We start from the raw sequence: 14246 nt of genomic DNA, 5'->3' as shown, positions 1-14246 counted from the left end.
AAGAATGATATCTCGAGTTGGAGCTTTAATATGAAAAAGCAGAGGTTGCCATACAGAGAAACTCAGGTACTTTTCTCGTGCACAAAACAGGGATTGAGAACGTGCTAAACTGGGGTTAATATATACTAGAGCTCCCCCTAGCGGTATAAGCCAAAGAAACATTACACCCTATCCACAACCGAAGTGTGTTACACAATGCTGTAAGATCGCCTATACTCGTGCATTGCTCTTGGTACCCAGAATGCCCTGCGGCAAGCTGAAAAGCTACTAAGTTAAGGGCATTAGCTTAGTTAAATAAGCATTGTTTGGAGTTCTATCGTTTTGTTTTGATATGTGTAATGCTATGGTCTATAGTTTAGATAATTTGAGTGTTCACCCTGATTGGGAATGCTGTGTAGTTGGATAGCTATCCAAGCTGTCCGCTGCAAGTAGTGTGGATTTGCAAGTAAAACATTGTGAGCATAGGACCGCTCAACGTTGGATGTGCAATGGTAACGTTTGCATTGAAAGTGCGACTTGTATTCCATTGCGGCTTGTACTCCGATTTACACGAAGTGTTCATTCTGGGGGGGCTTGACTTAAATTCCAATAAATACCTATCTAATGCATAAAGTAGCATAGCAGAGCAATAATTAAGTATATTGATAATAAGCTGTAAAGTACTTTCTTATTATTTGGAATAAGCCAAAAGTATAAATAAGCATGCTATAACCGCAATAATAATATAGTTATAGTATAATGCTTATATATTTGTAAGACACTCAGAATACATTTTAAATGTACTTCTAACACATAGAAGGTATACTTGATGTTCGCTTATCAAACATGAATATTAGTACATACACAGCCATATACTTAGTGTACAAAGTATACTTGAAGTTGTTCCACTTTAGCACATAAAAGTACACTTAATACATTTTAAATAGTGCTTTTCTACAATTTAATTCCAACTAAAATATATTTAGTACAAAATTAGTTGTTCCAAAATAGCACACTTCAAATTAATTAATCATTCAATATCTTGAAGTATACTGAAGATTAATCAGTCTTCAAGTATACTCGAGTATGCTAAGATTTAGTATACTTAGCATATTTATTTTTTACCTGGGTAACTAGCTCTAATTAGACCATTGCATTTTTTATGATGTCCCTGTGTGTTTTGACTGGGGACAACAACGCAATCTTTTCAGCCGACTATAAAATGTGATGTCGGGCTACTAGACCAACTGTGGTCTAGCCTATCCCGCAACGTGTTTGACATTCTTTAGCCAATAAATAACATTTTGCTGAATGATTGAAGGGCTAGACAACAAACGCTCCAATTAAATAATCAGCGACTAACAACACGGAAATAAATGACAAATTGCCAAAGACACATTCATTTTGATCATGTAATGATCTAGCGATCATTACATGTCAGTAACAACGTACCTGTCTTTAGACTCATGGGTCAATTTGACCCCTAACGGTGCTGACTCTGCGTTTCTACTGTGAATATGCCTTACCTGTTCGTAGTATGTTTTTATATTTCATTTTAAGCTGCTGCCAAGTGTGCTTTGCGCCCGTGGGATGCACCTACATGAACATGATATTTTATTCAATTATTAATTCCACCACTTTTTCACCTGTAATATTAACAGACAGAGTGGTTAAATGTTCAATGTATGGATTAGGCTACTGCATTCAAATGTATGCATTGATTTGGCCATCAATTGTCTCCCACTCCTATTGTCTCTCCTTCGCTGCTACAGCCGTGTTGCTTTTTACTGGAATATATGCTCAGATTCACAATAAGCACTAAATACTAAAAAGGTGGATGTTTTTTGTTGCCGGGTGCCATGGTGGATCCTAGTATTGGAGTTCCATTGATGTTGGCTTTTAATTCACGGGCTTAACTCAGAGTGGATGTACTCCGAATTGATTTAACTAATTCAGCTTTTCTGGAACCGAAAAGAGTTTCCCATTTTAGGGTAAATCAACTGAAGAGTTCAGAGTTAGGTTTACAGTTTGTTGATCCCGCTTTCTGGAATACCCCCTGCATAGGCGATTCTAGGTTTTAAAACTGGGGGTGTTACAGTATTTTACGGAAAATAGGCCGCATTTTCTATAAGCTGCATCCCAACTGAATGGTAACTTTGTTTGTAAATTTCACTGGGTCTTGCAGTTGTTTGATTTACTGAAATTATTGTTAAATGTTATGTTCTACTAGCCATTTCCCTACCTTAGCAAGTCACAGTATTTCCAAGCCCTGATAGTGTAGGCCTAACTGAGACGACACAGTAAATAATTCCTCTTTCAGTTAATAAGCCCCCGTTCAAGTGTTGAGCATTAAATTAGCTGGTCTGTAGAGATCTTGGGATGAAGCCGGGCTATAAGCCGCCTTGAAATATAAGCCGTACAACCACAAGAAAACTTTAAAATTGGGGTACAGGCTGCGGCTTTATTTCCAAAATACGGTGGTGATTTTTATTTAGCTTACCAAAACATGCTCAAAATTAATACTAGATCTTAAAATGACAAATTAATCATTAGAGTACAACAAACCATGATAGAACATACAATCAGTTAAAAATGTTATAAAAACATTTCATAGGTTTTTTACATTTTATTTGAAAATGTAAATGTTTTCATCCCAACTGATTTACCTGTGGTAAATCAGAATCAGAAAGGGTTTTAATTGCCATGAAAGTTTGCACAGACAAGGAATTTATTTTGGCCGGAAGGTGCATACATTAAACATATAGGAATTTTAAAACTTAAATACGAGGTCTAACTATACTAAAGGTACCAGTCTAACTAATACTAATGAGATTTATAATTAACAAATATATATATAAAATAAAATATAAAGTAGCCATAATTTACAATATAAAAATACATAAAATACAAATAGTACAACATATACTAATAGTGCAAATTGCAATGTGGCATGGTGTCATTGTGCAGTTTGTTATTAGAGTCAGTGTGAGCCCTTGGCCTTGTTCAAGAGGCCAACAGCGGATGGGAAGAAACTGTTTTTGTGGTATGGACTGCAGCCTTCTGCCGGAGGGGAGTGGCTGAAAGTGTGTCCAGGGTGGGAGGAGTCGGCCACAGGGCCGCTCGCCTCAGGGTCCTCGAGGTGTGCAGGTCCTCGAGGGGAGGCAGATTACAACCAATCACCTTCTCAGCAGTGGGGATGATACGCTGCAGTCTGCTCTTGTCCTTGGCAGTGGCAGCAGCGTACCAGATGGTGATGGAGGAGGTGAGGATGGACTCAATGATGGCTGTGTAAAAGTGCACCATCATTGTCTTTGGCAGGTTGAATTGCTTCAGCTGCCGTAGGAAGTACATCCTCTGTTGTGCTTCCTTGGTGAGGGAGCTGATGTTCAGTTCCCACTTGAGGTCCTGGGAGAGGATAGTGCCCATGAAGCGGAAGGACTCCACAGTGTTGACTGGGGAGTCGCACAGGGTGATGGGGATGAGTGGGGCTGTGTTCTTTGTGAAGTCCACAACCATCTCCACTGTCTTAAGAGCATTTAGCTCTAGGTTGTTCTGGCTACACCAGGTCACCAGGTTGTCAGCTTCCCACCTATAGTCAGACTCATCCCCGTCAAAGATGAGCCCAATGAGGGTGGTGTCGTCCGCAAATGGAGAGAGTTCGCTCTGTGTTGATAGTCAGTTATAACTTATATAACTGACTAATAACTTATGTTGAGATTTTTGCTACCATATGCTTAATAAGCAGTAACTTAATTTACCAAACACACCAGGCAAGGATGTAGTCAAATCTGGTATCAATGAGACTGACATTTACACATGCAATTTTGAAAATGTACATTTTATACTTTGACTGCTTTAATGTAGCCATATGTTTGTGGTGAGAGCTTCCACCTGGCACCACTTCTTGTCTTGAGAAAGCATTAGATGTAATGTATTAATTTAGCAGACGGTTTCATCCAAAGCAACATACAGAGAGGAGTTTAAATCTGTAACCTCTGAAATATTCAGGCAAATCCTCTACCATTGAGCTATAACAAAATCTCTTTTGGTATTTGGTTGCTGCTTACCCCAACATTAGCCTCTACCAACATCTTGATATTTGATTTGCACTGGAGTAAATCTTATATCTGATGACGTATGTTCATGATGTATGTTATCATACATCATGAACTTACTATTACATAATAAAAAAAATATGATGTTACTGTGTTGTTACTTAATTGCAATTAGAATTTTTTTTAGGGCTGCAACTAACGATTATTTTAATCATCGATTAATCTGTCGATTATTTTTTCGATGAATCGGATAAAAATTGGGCTCAAGCCTTCGGCGAGCACAACCATTGTTCTCCCTCATATATATTAATTATTTTTTTCCCACCCCTAAGGATCCCTCAATATTTTGACTACATAGATAACGTTGGTGTCAAAATGTTGCTTGTATAAGGATTTACGTTCCGTTGCACGGTTTAGGCTGAAATTAAGTTTTTGTGGCGAAAAGTGCCTTGTGTGGCAGAAGGGACCTCAGTGCTATCCTAACACAACTTCAGCACACGTTAGCAACGACGCATAGATATGCCGTTCTAGTAAGACAGACATCTATATCAGCGAGTACTCAGCATTAGTAACTTAGCTAAAAGTCTAGGAAAGTTTGCGTCATGGAGCTGACCAGCTAAATACTTATTTAGCACTAGCGTTGCTTCCTGCATATACCTACAGCTGGCAGCTGTGCTCCATTTTGCTCCTAGATTCAGACCTAGCCCCGGTAAATTGTAGAGCTAGCTAACTTCTACACTTCTGTTGTGTGGGAATTGCAGCAGCTAACCAGTCGAAGGGCGTACAAAAATACAGGAACACATCCCACAATTCCCCAGAAATTGTACCCTCTCGTGTTTAGTGTGAAATGCTCCCACACCTTGGATGACTTGGTTGTACTGATTTCTCTGCCTCTGCCATGTGTTTCAGAACAACGTTACGGGTCTCTCCGATGGTCTTTCCTCTACCTCCGCTCTCCTCTTTTTTTTTTTATCTGCTCTCTCAACTCAAAAAATTAATAATACTCAAACATCTCTGCGACTTATTGAGCGGCTTAATAGTCGCGCGACACAACAAATCGATAATGAAATTCGTTACCAACTCTTATCGAATTTTATTGATTCGTTGTTGCAGCCCTACGATTTTTGAATACAACTAATGCTATGATCTTACCTTAAATTATACTTGCACAACCTACGTTATGGGAACCATATCATCTTCATAGTTTATTGATAACCCCCAAAACATGGTGTACATGAGAGAACATGATTAGGCAATCTTTGTTAAAAGATAACCTTCACTACAAAAGAATTGTATCAAACTGTTTCTCTGATTGAGAGTGAAAATGAATGACAAATGGTTCTCCTAAATGTAACCATTAGCTACCCAGTATATAATAAATAATATACTGGATGTTGTCAGAGATTTTTTAAGATATAAATTTATGTAAGCTAAAATATCTGTAAAAGGATCCAAATGATACAAACATCACACAAAAACACATATACACTTTTAAAAAGGAGACAAAGTATTGTACTAATTACCAACTGTATCATACACACAATAACTACACAACAGTCACCTACCTTTTACAATTAAATGGAGATGCTTTGGTCGTGGGTTGCGTTCACTCTGAATGGAACAAGTGTACAAGCCATCGTCTGTTACATCCACCTTCTGTATCTGCAAACTGTACTCGTGTTTGTCCCCCACACTTGATACAATGGAGACACGTGGGTCCACAGACCATTTGTCATTCCCTGCAAATATGATGCTGGACCGGTTCAGCCAAGCTCCTTTTGAGATCCCATCCAATAGGTAACATCTAGGAGGACAAAGAGAGCAAGGAGGACATCAAGAGCAATCTTTGTATTAGAGTTGTATAATTACATCAAGATAAAAAGTTGCTAAATAATAAACACAGGACAGGACACCTCCATCTTCTTCACATAATGGACTGAATGTTAAAATACAAGTAATACATTTAAAAAATGTGGATGCTGCTGGAGTGGAAACATTTGGACCAGGTAACACTGTATACAGGGAGGTACATCCTCATACTGTAATGTGTGCTCCAAGGTCGTAAACTACAAATATATATTAGGCTGTGTTGGGTTTACAATGCATTAATTACTTTTGCCAAATGGCAGTTTCAAAATCTAGTATCCATGCTGAGCACACATTGTGTATTTATAGCTGTTAGAGAAAATATGAGCATATGAATGCTTGAGTAACATGGATTTCATCATATTATTCTCATTAATTAAAAAGATACTTTGTTTTACACAAACATTATGAGTAGAAAATGCCCTGTAAAGCTTTTGTATAGGTATTTCTTAGCTATTATCATCATGCCACTAAGTATGCCAGCTCAAGAAATAAAGCCACCATGGAAATCAGTTTGGCACCTCATGTAGTACCCTCCATCTGCGCCAAGAAAATGTCCATCAGACACACAAATTGCCCACAAGTGACTCATCATTTGACACACATTGAACATTCCGTTGCAAAGCAACGGTAGTAGGGAGTCAGATGGCTGAGCGGTTAGGGAATCGGGATATTAATCAGAAGGTTGCCGGTTCAATTCCCAGCCGTGCAAAATGACCTTGTGTCCTTGGGCAAGGCACTTCACCCTACTTGCCTCTGGGGAAATGTCCCTGTACTTACTCTGGATAAGAGAGTCTGCTAAACGACTAAATGTAAGTACAGATCTCAAATGAGCTGCTAACATTTTTAACCATCTTTAAGCACCTTGTGCAGAAGCAGAATGATGACAAGCATCTGTTCGGTCCAGTATGCCACTTATTAAGTGAAGCAGATTGTAATCTTTTTAACCAAACTAATTTAAGCACCTTGGTAGGATGCCATAATAAAAAATTGCACATCATTGTGACCTGTATTCTTATTTGCTTTTCAATTGAATGAGTCACACAAATGTTTCTAGGTTTTCAGAAGAGTTACACAGTTACATTTTACATTTAGTCATTTAGCAGACGCTCTTATCCAGAGCGACTTACAGTAAGTACAGGGACATTCTCCCCCGAGGCAAGTAGGGTGAAGTGCCTTGCTTAAGGACACAACGTCATTTGGCATGGCCGGGAATCGAACTGGCAACCTTCAGATTACTAGCCCGCTTCCCTAACCGCTCAGCCCCCTGACTCCCTCAGTTACATAGTTTGCATTAAGCATATCTGCACATTTCACTGGAGAAATTAGTCCACTTCTGAATGGGTTGCTCTGAACTCTGAGCTATGTTGTGTAATACTTATGTTATCAACACCCCAGACTTAATCTGTTACTATATTCCTATCTGAGGGTATCTTAAGGGTAAGGGGGGTGCTGCTGTTCCAGATTGGCTGGTAGGTGGCATTTTATATTGCCGGACAAGTTATCCCTTACTTTTCAGCGTGAGAAATACAAGGTGTGGCGCAGTGGTGGACTATCGTGGTATGCATGTTGCCACTACGCTAGCAAAAGTTCCTTCTTGGATGCCCCTATGGTAGATTTAACATGATAAAGGGTCCTGTACGGTGACCCAGTGTGCCCTCTAGGGTGCCCTACTTGTGGAAAACGTGATGCAGTGCACTCTAAGGTGCCCTACCAGTGGAGAAAACATGATGCAGTGCCCTCTAGGGTGCCCTACCAGTGGAGAAAACATGCATCTTATTTTGACTCTCATAGTCCAACGTATTATATTACACTAAGCTTTTCTTTGCGGGCAAATTATTGCGAAAATAATTTGCTTGTGTGCTATGCACGCTAGCATTTACTATTGATGTCCCTGCCTAAGCTGATATCAAACGTCCAAAATGTCCCTGAACTGAGCATATAGTGGCTTAAGCAAGGGAAGTTTGTAAAGTGCATTGTATTGCAAACTTCTCGTTGCAAGCTTGGAAGAAAAACAAAAAAGGGATGAGTATCTCTAATGAGGGGCCTGTGCCCCAGTAGAGCTTTATGTCTCGCAACGCCCCAGTGCCCCACCATATGCAGTTGGTGCCCTTTTTATTTTTTTCGCCCCTGCCCCGCAGATAGCGTCTGCCACTGGTGTGGCGTGTGATATGTGAACTGGTTGAAATGCTTGAGTCTCACGGTGAATGCGTGAGACTTAAGAGCCCTGTGCCTAACGTGCAATATGATTTGGGGACTCATTCTTGGATGTAGGCCCTATGGTTAACAAAACAAATAATACAAATACTGATACCCGCTGCAGGAAGAATAAAGGTATATTGGTCCATTTCTCTTTGAGAGCTTCATTTTCTGCATCGACTTGCCTGACTTTTGCGCACGCCATACTACAGCTACTCGCTCCAGCTTTTGCTTCTCTCGCCGTCTCTCTCCTAACATGCATTGTAAACTTTCGCTTTGATTGTCTGAGTTTTGTGAAGTGATTTAAACAAGAGAGGGTACCATTTCTGCTGAAATTGTGAGGTGTGCTTGCGTCGGTTGCAGATGGGTCAGTTTTTTTACTGGAATTTTACAACTGATTTCTGTATATAATAATAATAATAAGTATGCATTCTTATTATTTATGAATATGGCATAGATTAAAAAACATACATTTTTTGCTGCTCATTTACACTATTAAATACGAAGAGTAAAGTGTAGAAGGGGGGGGGGGGGGTGCTGGTTTCCCATTTCAGTATTGAGCGAGTGTGAAAGGGAGGACAGAATGACAACATGATGCTATACAGCAGAGGTACAGAGCCCCAGGCTCTTAATCTCTGCCATAATCCTGTTGACTGGCTTGTCTAAAGCCTTTCAACCATAATCTACCACAGTCCAACACTCACATAACATCCAACATATATCTAACTATACAGTAGATCGAGACAGCCCATTTGTGTTTACATTGCTAGAAAGTTATTATTTACGTTGTAATCTTATCTTGACTTTAAACAATTGTCACCTCCAAACATATTTTACCACATGCTAGTTTGTCTGTATTTTATATAGACAAAATACAGTTGAACTTGGATTGGATGAAATAAAACCTATATTCCAAAGAGTAGCCAAGTCTCAAGTCCCGGGTTATGTAATCAGCACACCAATGAAAGACAAAAAGAGTGAAACAAACCTTTATGAATAATTAATATTAAGAGATAAACTAATTTCATGTTGTTCCCCCTTTTCATGTTAGAATCAGAACCTTCACATTTCACAGACTACTTCACAGACTGTTTACTTTAATTGGAACATATGTCAAGGCATGTATTATGGCAATAATTGGTTGGAATGTCTGCTAGCAGGGGCGGTGCGTCCCATTGGGCAAGTCAGGCAGTTGCCCAGGCCCTCGGCCACCAGGGGGGCCTCATCGTATTTACAATTTTTTATATATATATAATTAAAATAAATCACTTGTCATTGCAAACGAATGAAAATTCAAATTAAGCATGAAAACACAATTTTTTCATTCTATTCTTTATAGCTAAATTTCATCTTAAATCCATCATGGAACATATGATGCAGGTCATGACGTTTCTGTCAGGAGAATTTGTCGTGTGGTGCAGTGTGTATGATTGCGGAAACAACATGAAACGATTTCAAAGTGGAAGTGAAAAAAGAAATAAGAAAAGGGAGAAATTACCTAAGCTAACGCAGTTTTTCCAATCAAAGAATGTGTCCGTGGAAGATGAAGACATTTCTGATAATATTTCAAGTGCTGCTGGGCCAAGTTTAGCTATTGCTAGCAGCAGCAGACAAACAGCCACTTCAACACCAACTACCGTATTTTACGGGAAATAAGCCGCGGCTTGTACTCCGATTTTACAGTTTTCTTGTGCGGCTTATATTTCGAAGCGGTTTATAGTCCGGTTTTAGAACAAAAAAGTGGCTTCGTCACCGTCTCACAAGCTCAACAGACCGTGCAGCTAATTTAAGGCTCAACACTTGAATGGGGGCTTATTACTTGAAAGACGAATTATTTACTGTGTCGTCTCAGTTACACTATCAGGGCTTGGAAATACAGTGACTTGCTAAAGTATGAAAATGGCTAGTAGAACATAACTTTTCATAATAATTTCAGTTAATCAAACAGCTGCAAGATCCAGTGAAATGTTATAGGCTTGCTAGCAAAATAACGCTAGCATCGCTAACAACATTACTAATTCAACTTTGGTAGTGTAACCAAGCTCTTTGTAAGTTTGTAAGATATAATTGTATATGATTGCGTGGACAATAAGACACGGACGCGGTCTCTTTTCATAACTTGTATTTTACCACTGCTCTTCTTGACATCGCCATTCGAACAGCCCTCACTGATTTCACGTAATGCTTTCAGCATCAAGCCTATGGCAACTCCCGAGGGACAAAACACCCATGTCCGTTGTCACATAGAAAGGTCTGCTACAGTCTGCTACAGTCTGCAAATCCTGAGTATCCTCAGAATTTGCAAGCTAAACTTATACTATATCTAAAATAATTTTGTAGACATAACAATGGATTCTGCCACTAAATGAGTGACTTGGCTTTATTTCTGGACATACTATCCACAACCGAAGTGTGTTACACAATGTGAATTACTCTTGGTACCCAGAATGCCCTGTGGCAAGCTGAAAAGCTACAAAGTTAAAGGTCACATGACATGAAAACGTCACTTTAGGAGGTTATTTAACATTAATATGAGTTCCCCTAGCCTGCCTTTGGTCCCCCAGTGGATAGAATTTTCAATAGGTGTAAACCAAGCCCTGGGTGTTCTTCTCCGCCTTTGAGAAAATGAAGGCTCAATTGCTCTGTTTGAAAATCTCCTCCTTGTGACGTCACAAGGAGGAAGGTTACCTCCCCTCTCTCTGCTTTGCCCGCCCAGATAATCTGGCCCGCCCATGAGAAACTGAGCTATGACCGTGCAAGGGGCGAGTGCGATATCGTTTTTTCCTGGAGAGACATCATGGCGAGAAAACGAACGAAGCATAACAGTTGCTCAGTGCTTGGATGTACAAATGAAAAAAAGTCTTTTTTTAGTTCCTTCATCCGAGCCTCTGCACAACCAGTATCTTAATTTAATTTTCGCTGGAAATGCGCAAAACTGTTTCCACAACTAGGGACAATACAAAGCTGGCCTTGCTGAAATTAAATTCTGGATCAGTACTAACTCTCCTTGGTCCAGCTACAAACCTCGGACAAGTAGTTAACTAACGCTATATCATTTTGTTGCTTTACTGTATATGGTTACCTAGCTTGCTACCCTTAGAATGTGGCTGTAACATTAGCTCTGCAGCTAACAGCTGAGTTACTGTCGCTAATGTAAAGGTAGATAGCATCAAGTATGTGTGTGAATAGACATGCTGTAACGCGAGTGTTGTACACTTCTTTGTTATTTGGATAACCGTTCTGCTTTTGGTGTAATGGCGCGCGCGATATCCGCCTTTCCCCTCATTGAAATGACTGAGTGTGCACCTCTGCAAACCAGGGTGATCAGATGAGAATGGGCAAATTCGAGGCATCTTACAGCAAAGGAGCTACGATACATCCATTGTAAACATTAGCGCATGGTGCCGCCCCTCTCCTCCTCATTAGAGTTTAAAGCTACAGACACAGAAACAGCGCGTCTTGAGAAAAGCTCATTGTGGGACTGCTCGTAGTGGCTGTAATTATGCACCAAGGCTTAATTTCGGGAAAGAGACTTCAGATACAGTATTAAGGGACCACTAAGGCCTATATAAAAGCATCCAAAAACAGCATGTCATGTGACCTTTAAGGGCATTAGCTTAGTAAAATAAGCGTTGTTTGGAGTTCTATTGTTGTGTTTGTTCTGTTTTGATATGTGTAATGCTATGGTCTATAGTTTAGATAATTTGAGTGTTCACCTTGGTTGGGAATTTTGTCTAGTTAGATCGGTATCTAAGCTATTCGCTACGACAGTGTGTCTGGGCAAGTAATCAATCGTGAGTACTGGTCCGCTCAACGTTGGTTGCTTAAAAGTGCGATTAAAACTCAGATTTACAAACAAAGTGCTCATTCTGGGGGGGAGCGGCTGATGGGGGGCCTCAATTGTTCTTTCCCAGGGTCTCCAATTACCTAAAACCGCCCCTGTCTGCTAACATGGTAGTAGCATTGCTACAAGTATTATGCAAGCTAACTTAGCCCGGAAGCTAACTAAAGCTAGCTAGCTACCGTTTCGGAAAAATAACTTACGCTTTGGGGACCGTAGGAAATATTTAGAACTCACGTGTCTAAAGGTAAATACCGTATTTCTTTGTATAAACGCTGCAGTGCGGCTCTTCCATTGCCTCTCGACGAAGGCGGTCACATTTTTCTCTCCCTCCCCGACCCCTGACCTTCCCTGCTTGGCTTCTATTGTATTGTATTGTCTTGTCCTGTATACGAGAGACTCTCTCCGCAGCAAGAAGCATGGAATTGGTTAGCTGGTCTCTAAATGCAATTGACACCATCTTCTCGAAGAGAAGCTTGGGTTCGGGGGAACCTAACTGCCCTGACGGGACGTTCGCTGCTGGCTACTCGATGGACGCGTGGGACAAGTGGCTGACTACTCGATGGACACGTGGGACAAGTGGCGTGTCGTGTGCCTAGCGGTGCTTTCCGTGGAGGACGTTGAAGACATCTTTCTATTCAGAACCATGACTACAGGCTTTCTGCTGATTGGATTTGGTGGTACCCTGTTTTATCGGAAAATTGTTGAAACGCCTGCAGCTGTCAAAAGCCCCGTAAGGCTGCCCGACATGATTGATGCGGTGGGCAGAGCTGTTGGTGCTCAGACTGTGACTTTACAACGCGTTGAACGCAATTTGGATAACATCATGGAGAAGTTAGCGGCTCTGCAAAGGAAAGTGGACCGACTTTGAGGCCAAAACGATGTGTAGACGTGGAAATTGAAGGCGCCTACTCGACCAAACAACAACCCCAATCTTATCTGCATTCGGCCCCGTAATCCAGCTCAGGCCTTGGCCAAGGCCGTTGGTGGAACAACAACTCCCCTGGAGAGCGCTGCAGTGAGACTCTCTGTAGTCTCTTCCCTTCCCCCTCCCACAGACACCTGAGGATTGCGTCTCTGGTCATGACCAAGGATGTCTCCATGGCAATAATATCTGCGGACTGAGAATCTGACTGATTGTGGCCTAGGCGAAGGCGAACAACCCCCAGGCATACTCATACACTAACTTTCACCTACTACAGATATGCCATCACCCCCCACCCCCATCCAACGCCTTTGCCTGCTTGTTCCCCCAGGGTGGCTGGCGGGTCTGTGACCAGCGCCTACTATGGCTGCCGGTCCAGATGCTGCTTGTCTACCCCACCCCCCCCACCCCCGCATGTGTTTCTGTAATGTTGTACAACCTATGTGCTTATGTGCTGAGGTGTTTTTTGCCTGTTCCCACACTGTACTCTGGGAGCATAGTCTGGGGGTTGCCTTTTTTCTTCCCTCTCCTCTCCTCGTGTTATGCTGAAACTTTCTAGTTGGCGCCGATTATGGCTGCCTCGGTAGGCACCTTCCTGCCAAAGTAAATTCCTTGTCTGTGCAAACTTTCATGGCAAATAAAAACTGATTATGATTCTGTATTACACAATGATCATTTTGGTGCACTGTTTTTTCGAGGGCGGCGTTTATTCAAGGGCGGTGTTTAATTAGTAAGAGAGATTTCGAGAATTGCAGCTGCAGTGCGGTCATAGACAAACAAAGAATAGACAAGGAAGTCAAACACCAAGCCTAGTGTAAAATTGAGGCTGCGTGTGTGTCTACACATTTTGTAGAAATTTGAAGCAGCATGCCGAAACGTTCTTACACTTTAGCTTTCAAACAGAAAGCTGTGCATTTAATCTTGCAGCATGACAGAGGATCTTTGGTATACTGCCCCACAATTTCTGTTGGTATTGCACCTTGCGTATGAATACATTTAAGGGCCAGGGAGACGTGCACAGAGTACGCACCAAACGAACGCTATGTGCAGCAGTCATTCAGTGTATGCGCACACATACTTAGCTTGAAGTATATTTCAGTCTTTAGACTAAACAGGCGTACAGTGTGTCGCTAACTAATACTTTCATGCAACAATTATAATAATTGGCTTTTCACTTCTGTGGTTTGGTTGCTTGTGAAATGTAATTCCAATTCAGGAAATATAAAGAGTTATTAATTTAGTGTGTTTCATTTATTTATTTGTTAATAGACCATTTGTGGGCTTCTAGAGTCAGACTACATGTCTCTATAATTCACCCCTACAGACACATAATCACACCAATTTGAAAGAGAGAGACAGAGAAAGAGTGTGACAGAGAAAG

At 40.9% G+C, this 14246-nt stretch overlaps 1 protein-coding gene across 5 annotated transcripts in view; it reads right to left on the bottom strand.

Moving 5' to 3' along the window:
• negr1 (neuronal growth regulator 1) overlaps positions 1-14246 on the bottom strand; it is a 227218-nt gene that overhangs the window by 154284 nt on the left and 58688 nt on the right. For all 5 annotated transcript variants that reach the window (XM_062451018.1, XM_062451019.1, XM_062451020.1 and 2 more), the window contains exon 2: positions 5600-5838. In XM_062451018.1, coding sequence (XP_062307002.1) covers positions 5600-5838 — 239 coding nt within the window. The remainder of the gene's footprint in view (positions 1-5599; positions 5839-14246) is intronic.

This window comes from Osmerus eperlanus, chromosome 24 (assembly GCF_963692335.1).
Source record: "Osmerus eperlanus chromosome 24, fOsmEpe2.1, whole genome shotgun sequence".
Taxonomy (NCBI): Eukaryota; Metazoa; Chordata; class Actinopteri; order Osmeriformes; family Osmeridae; genus Osmerus; species Osmerus eperlanus.
This window is presented reverse-complemented; position numbering and strand designations above follow the sequence as displayed.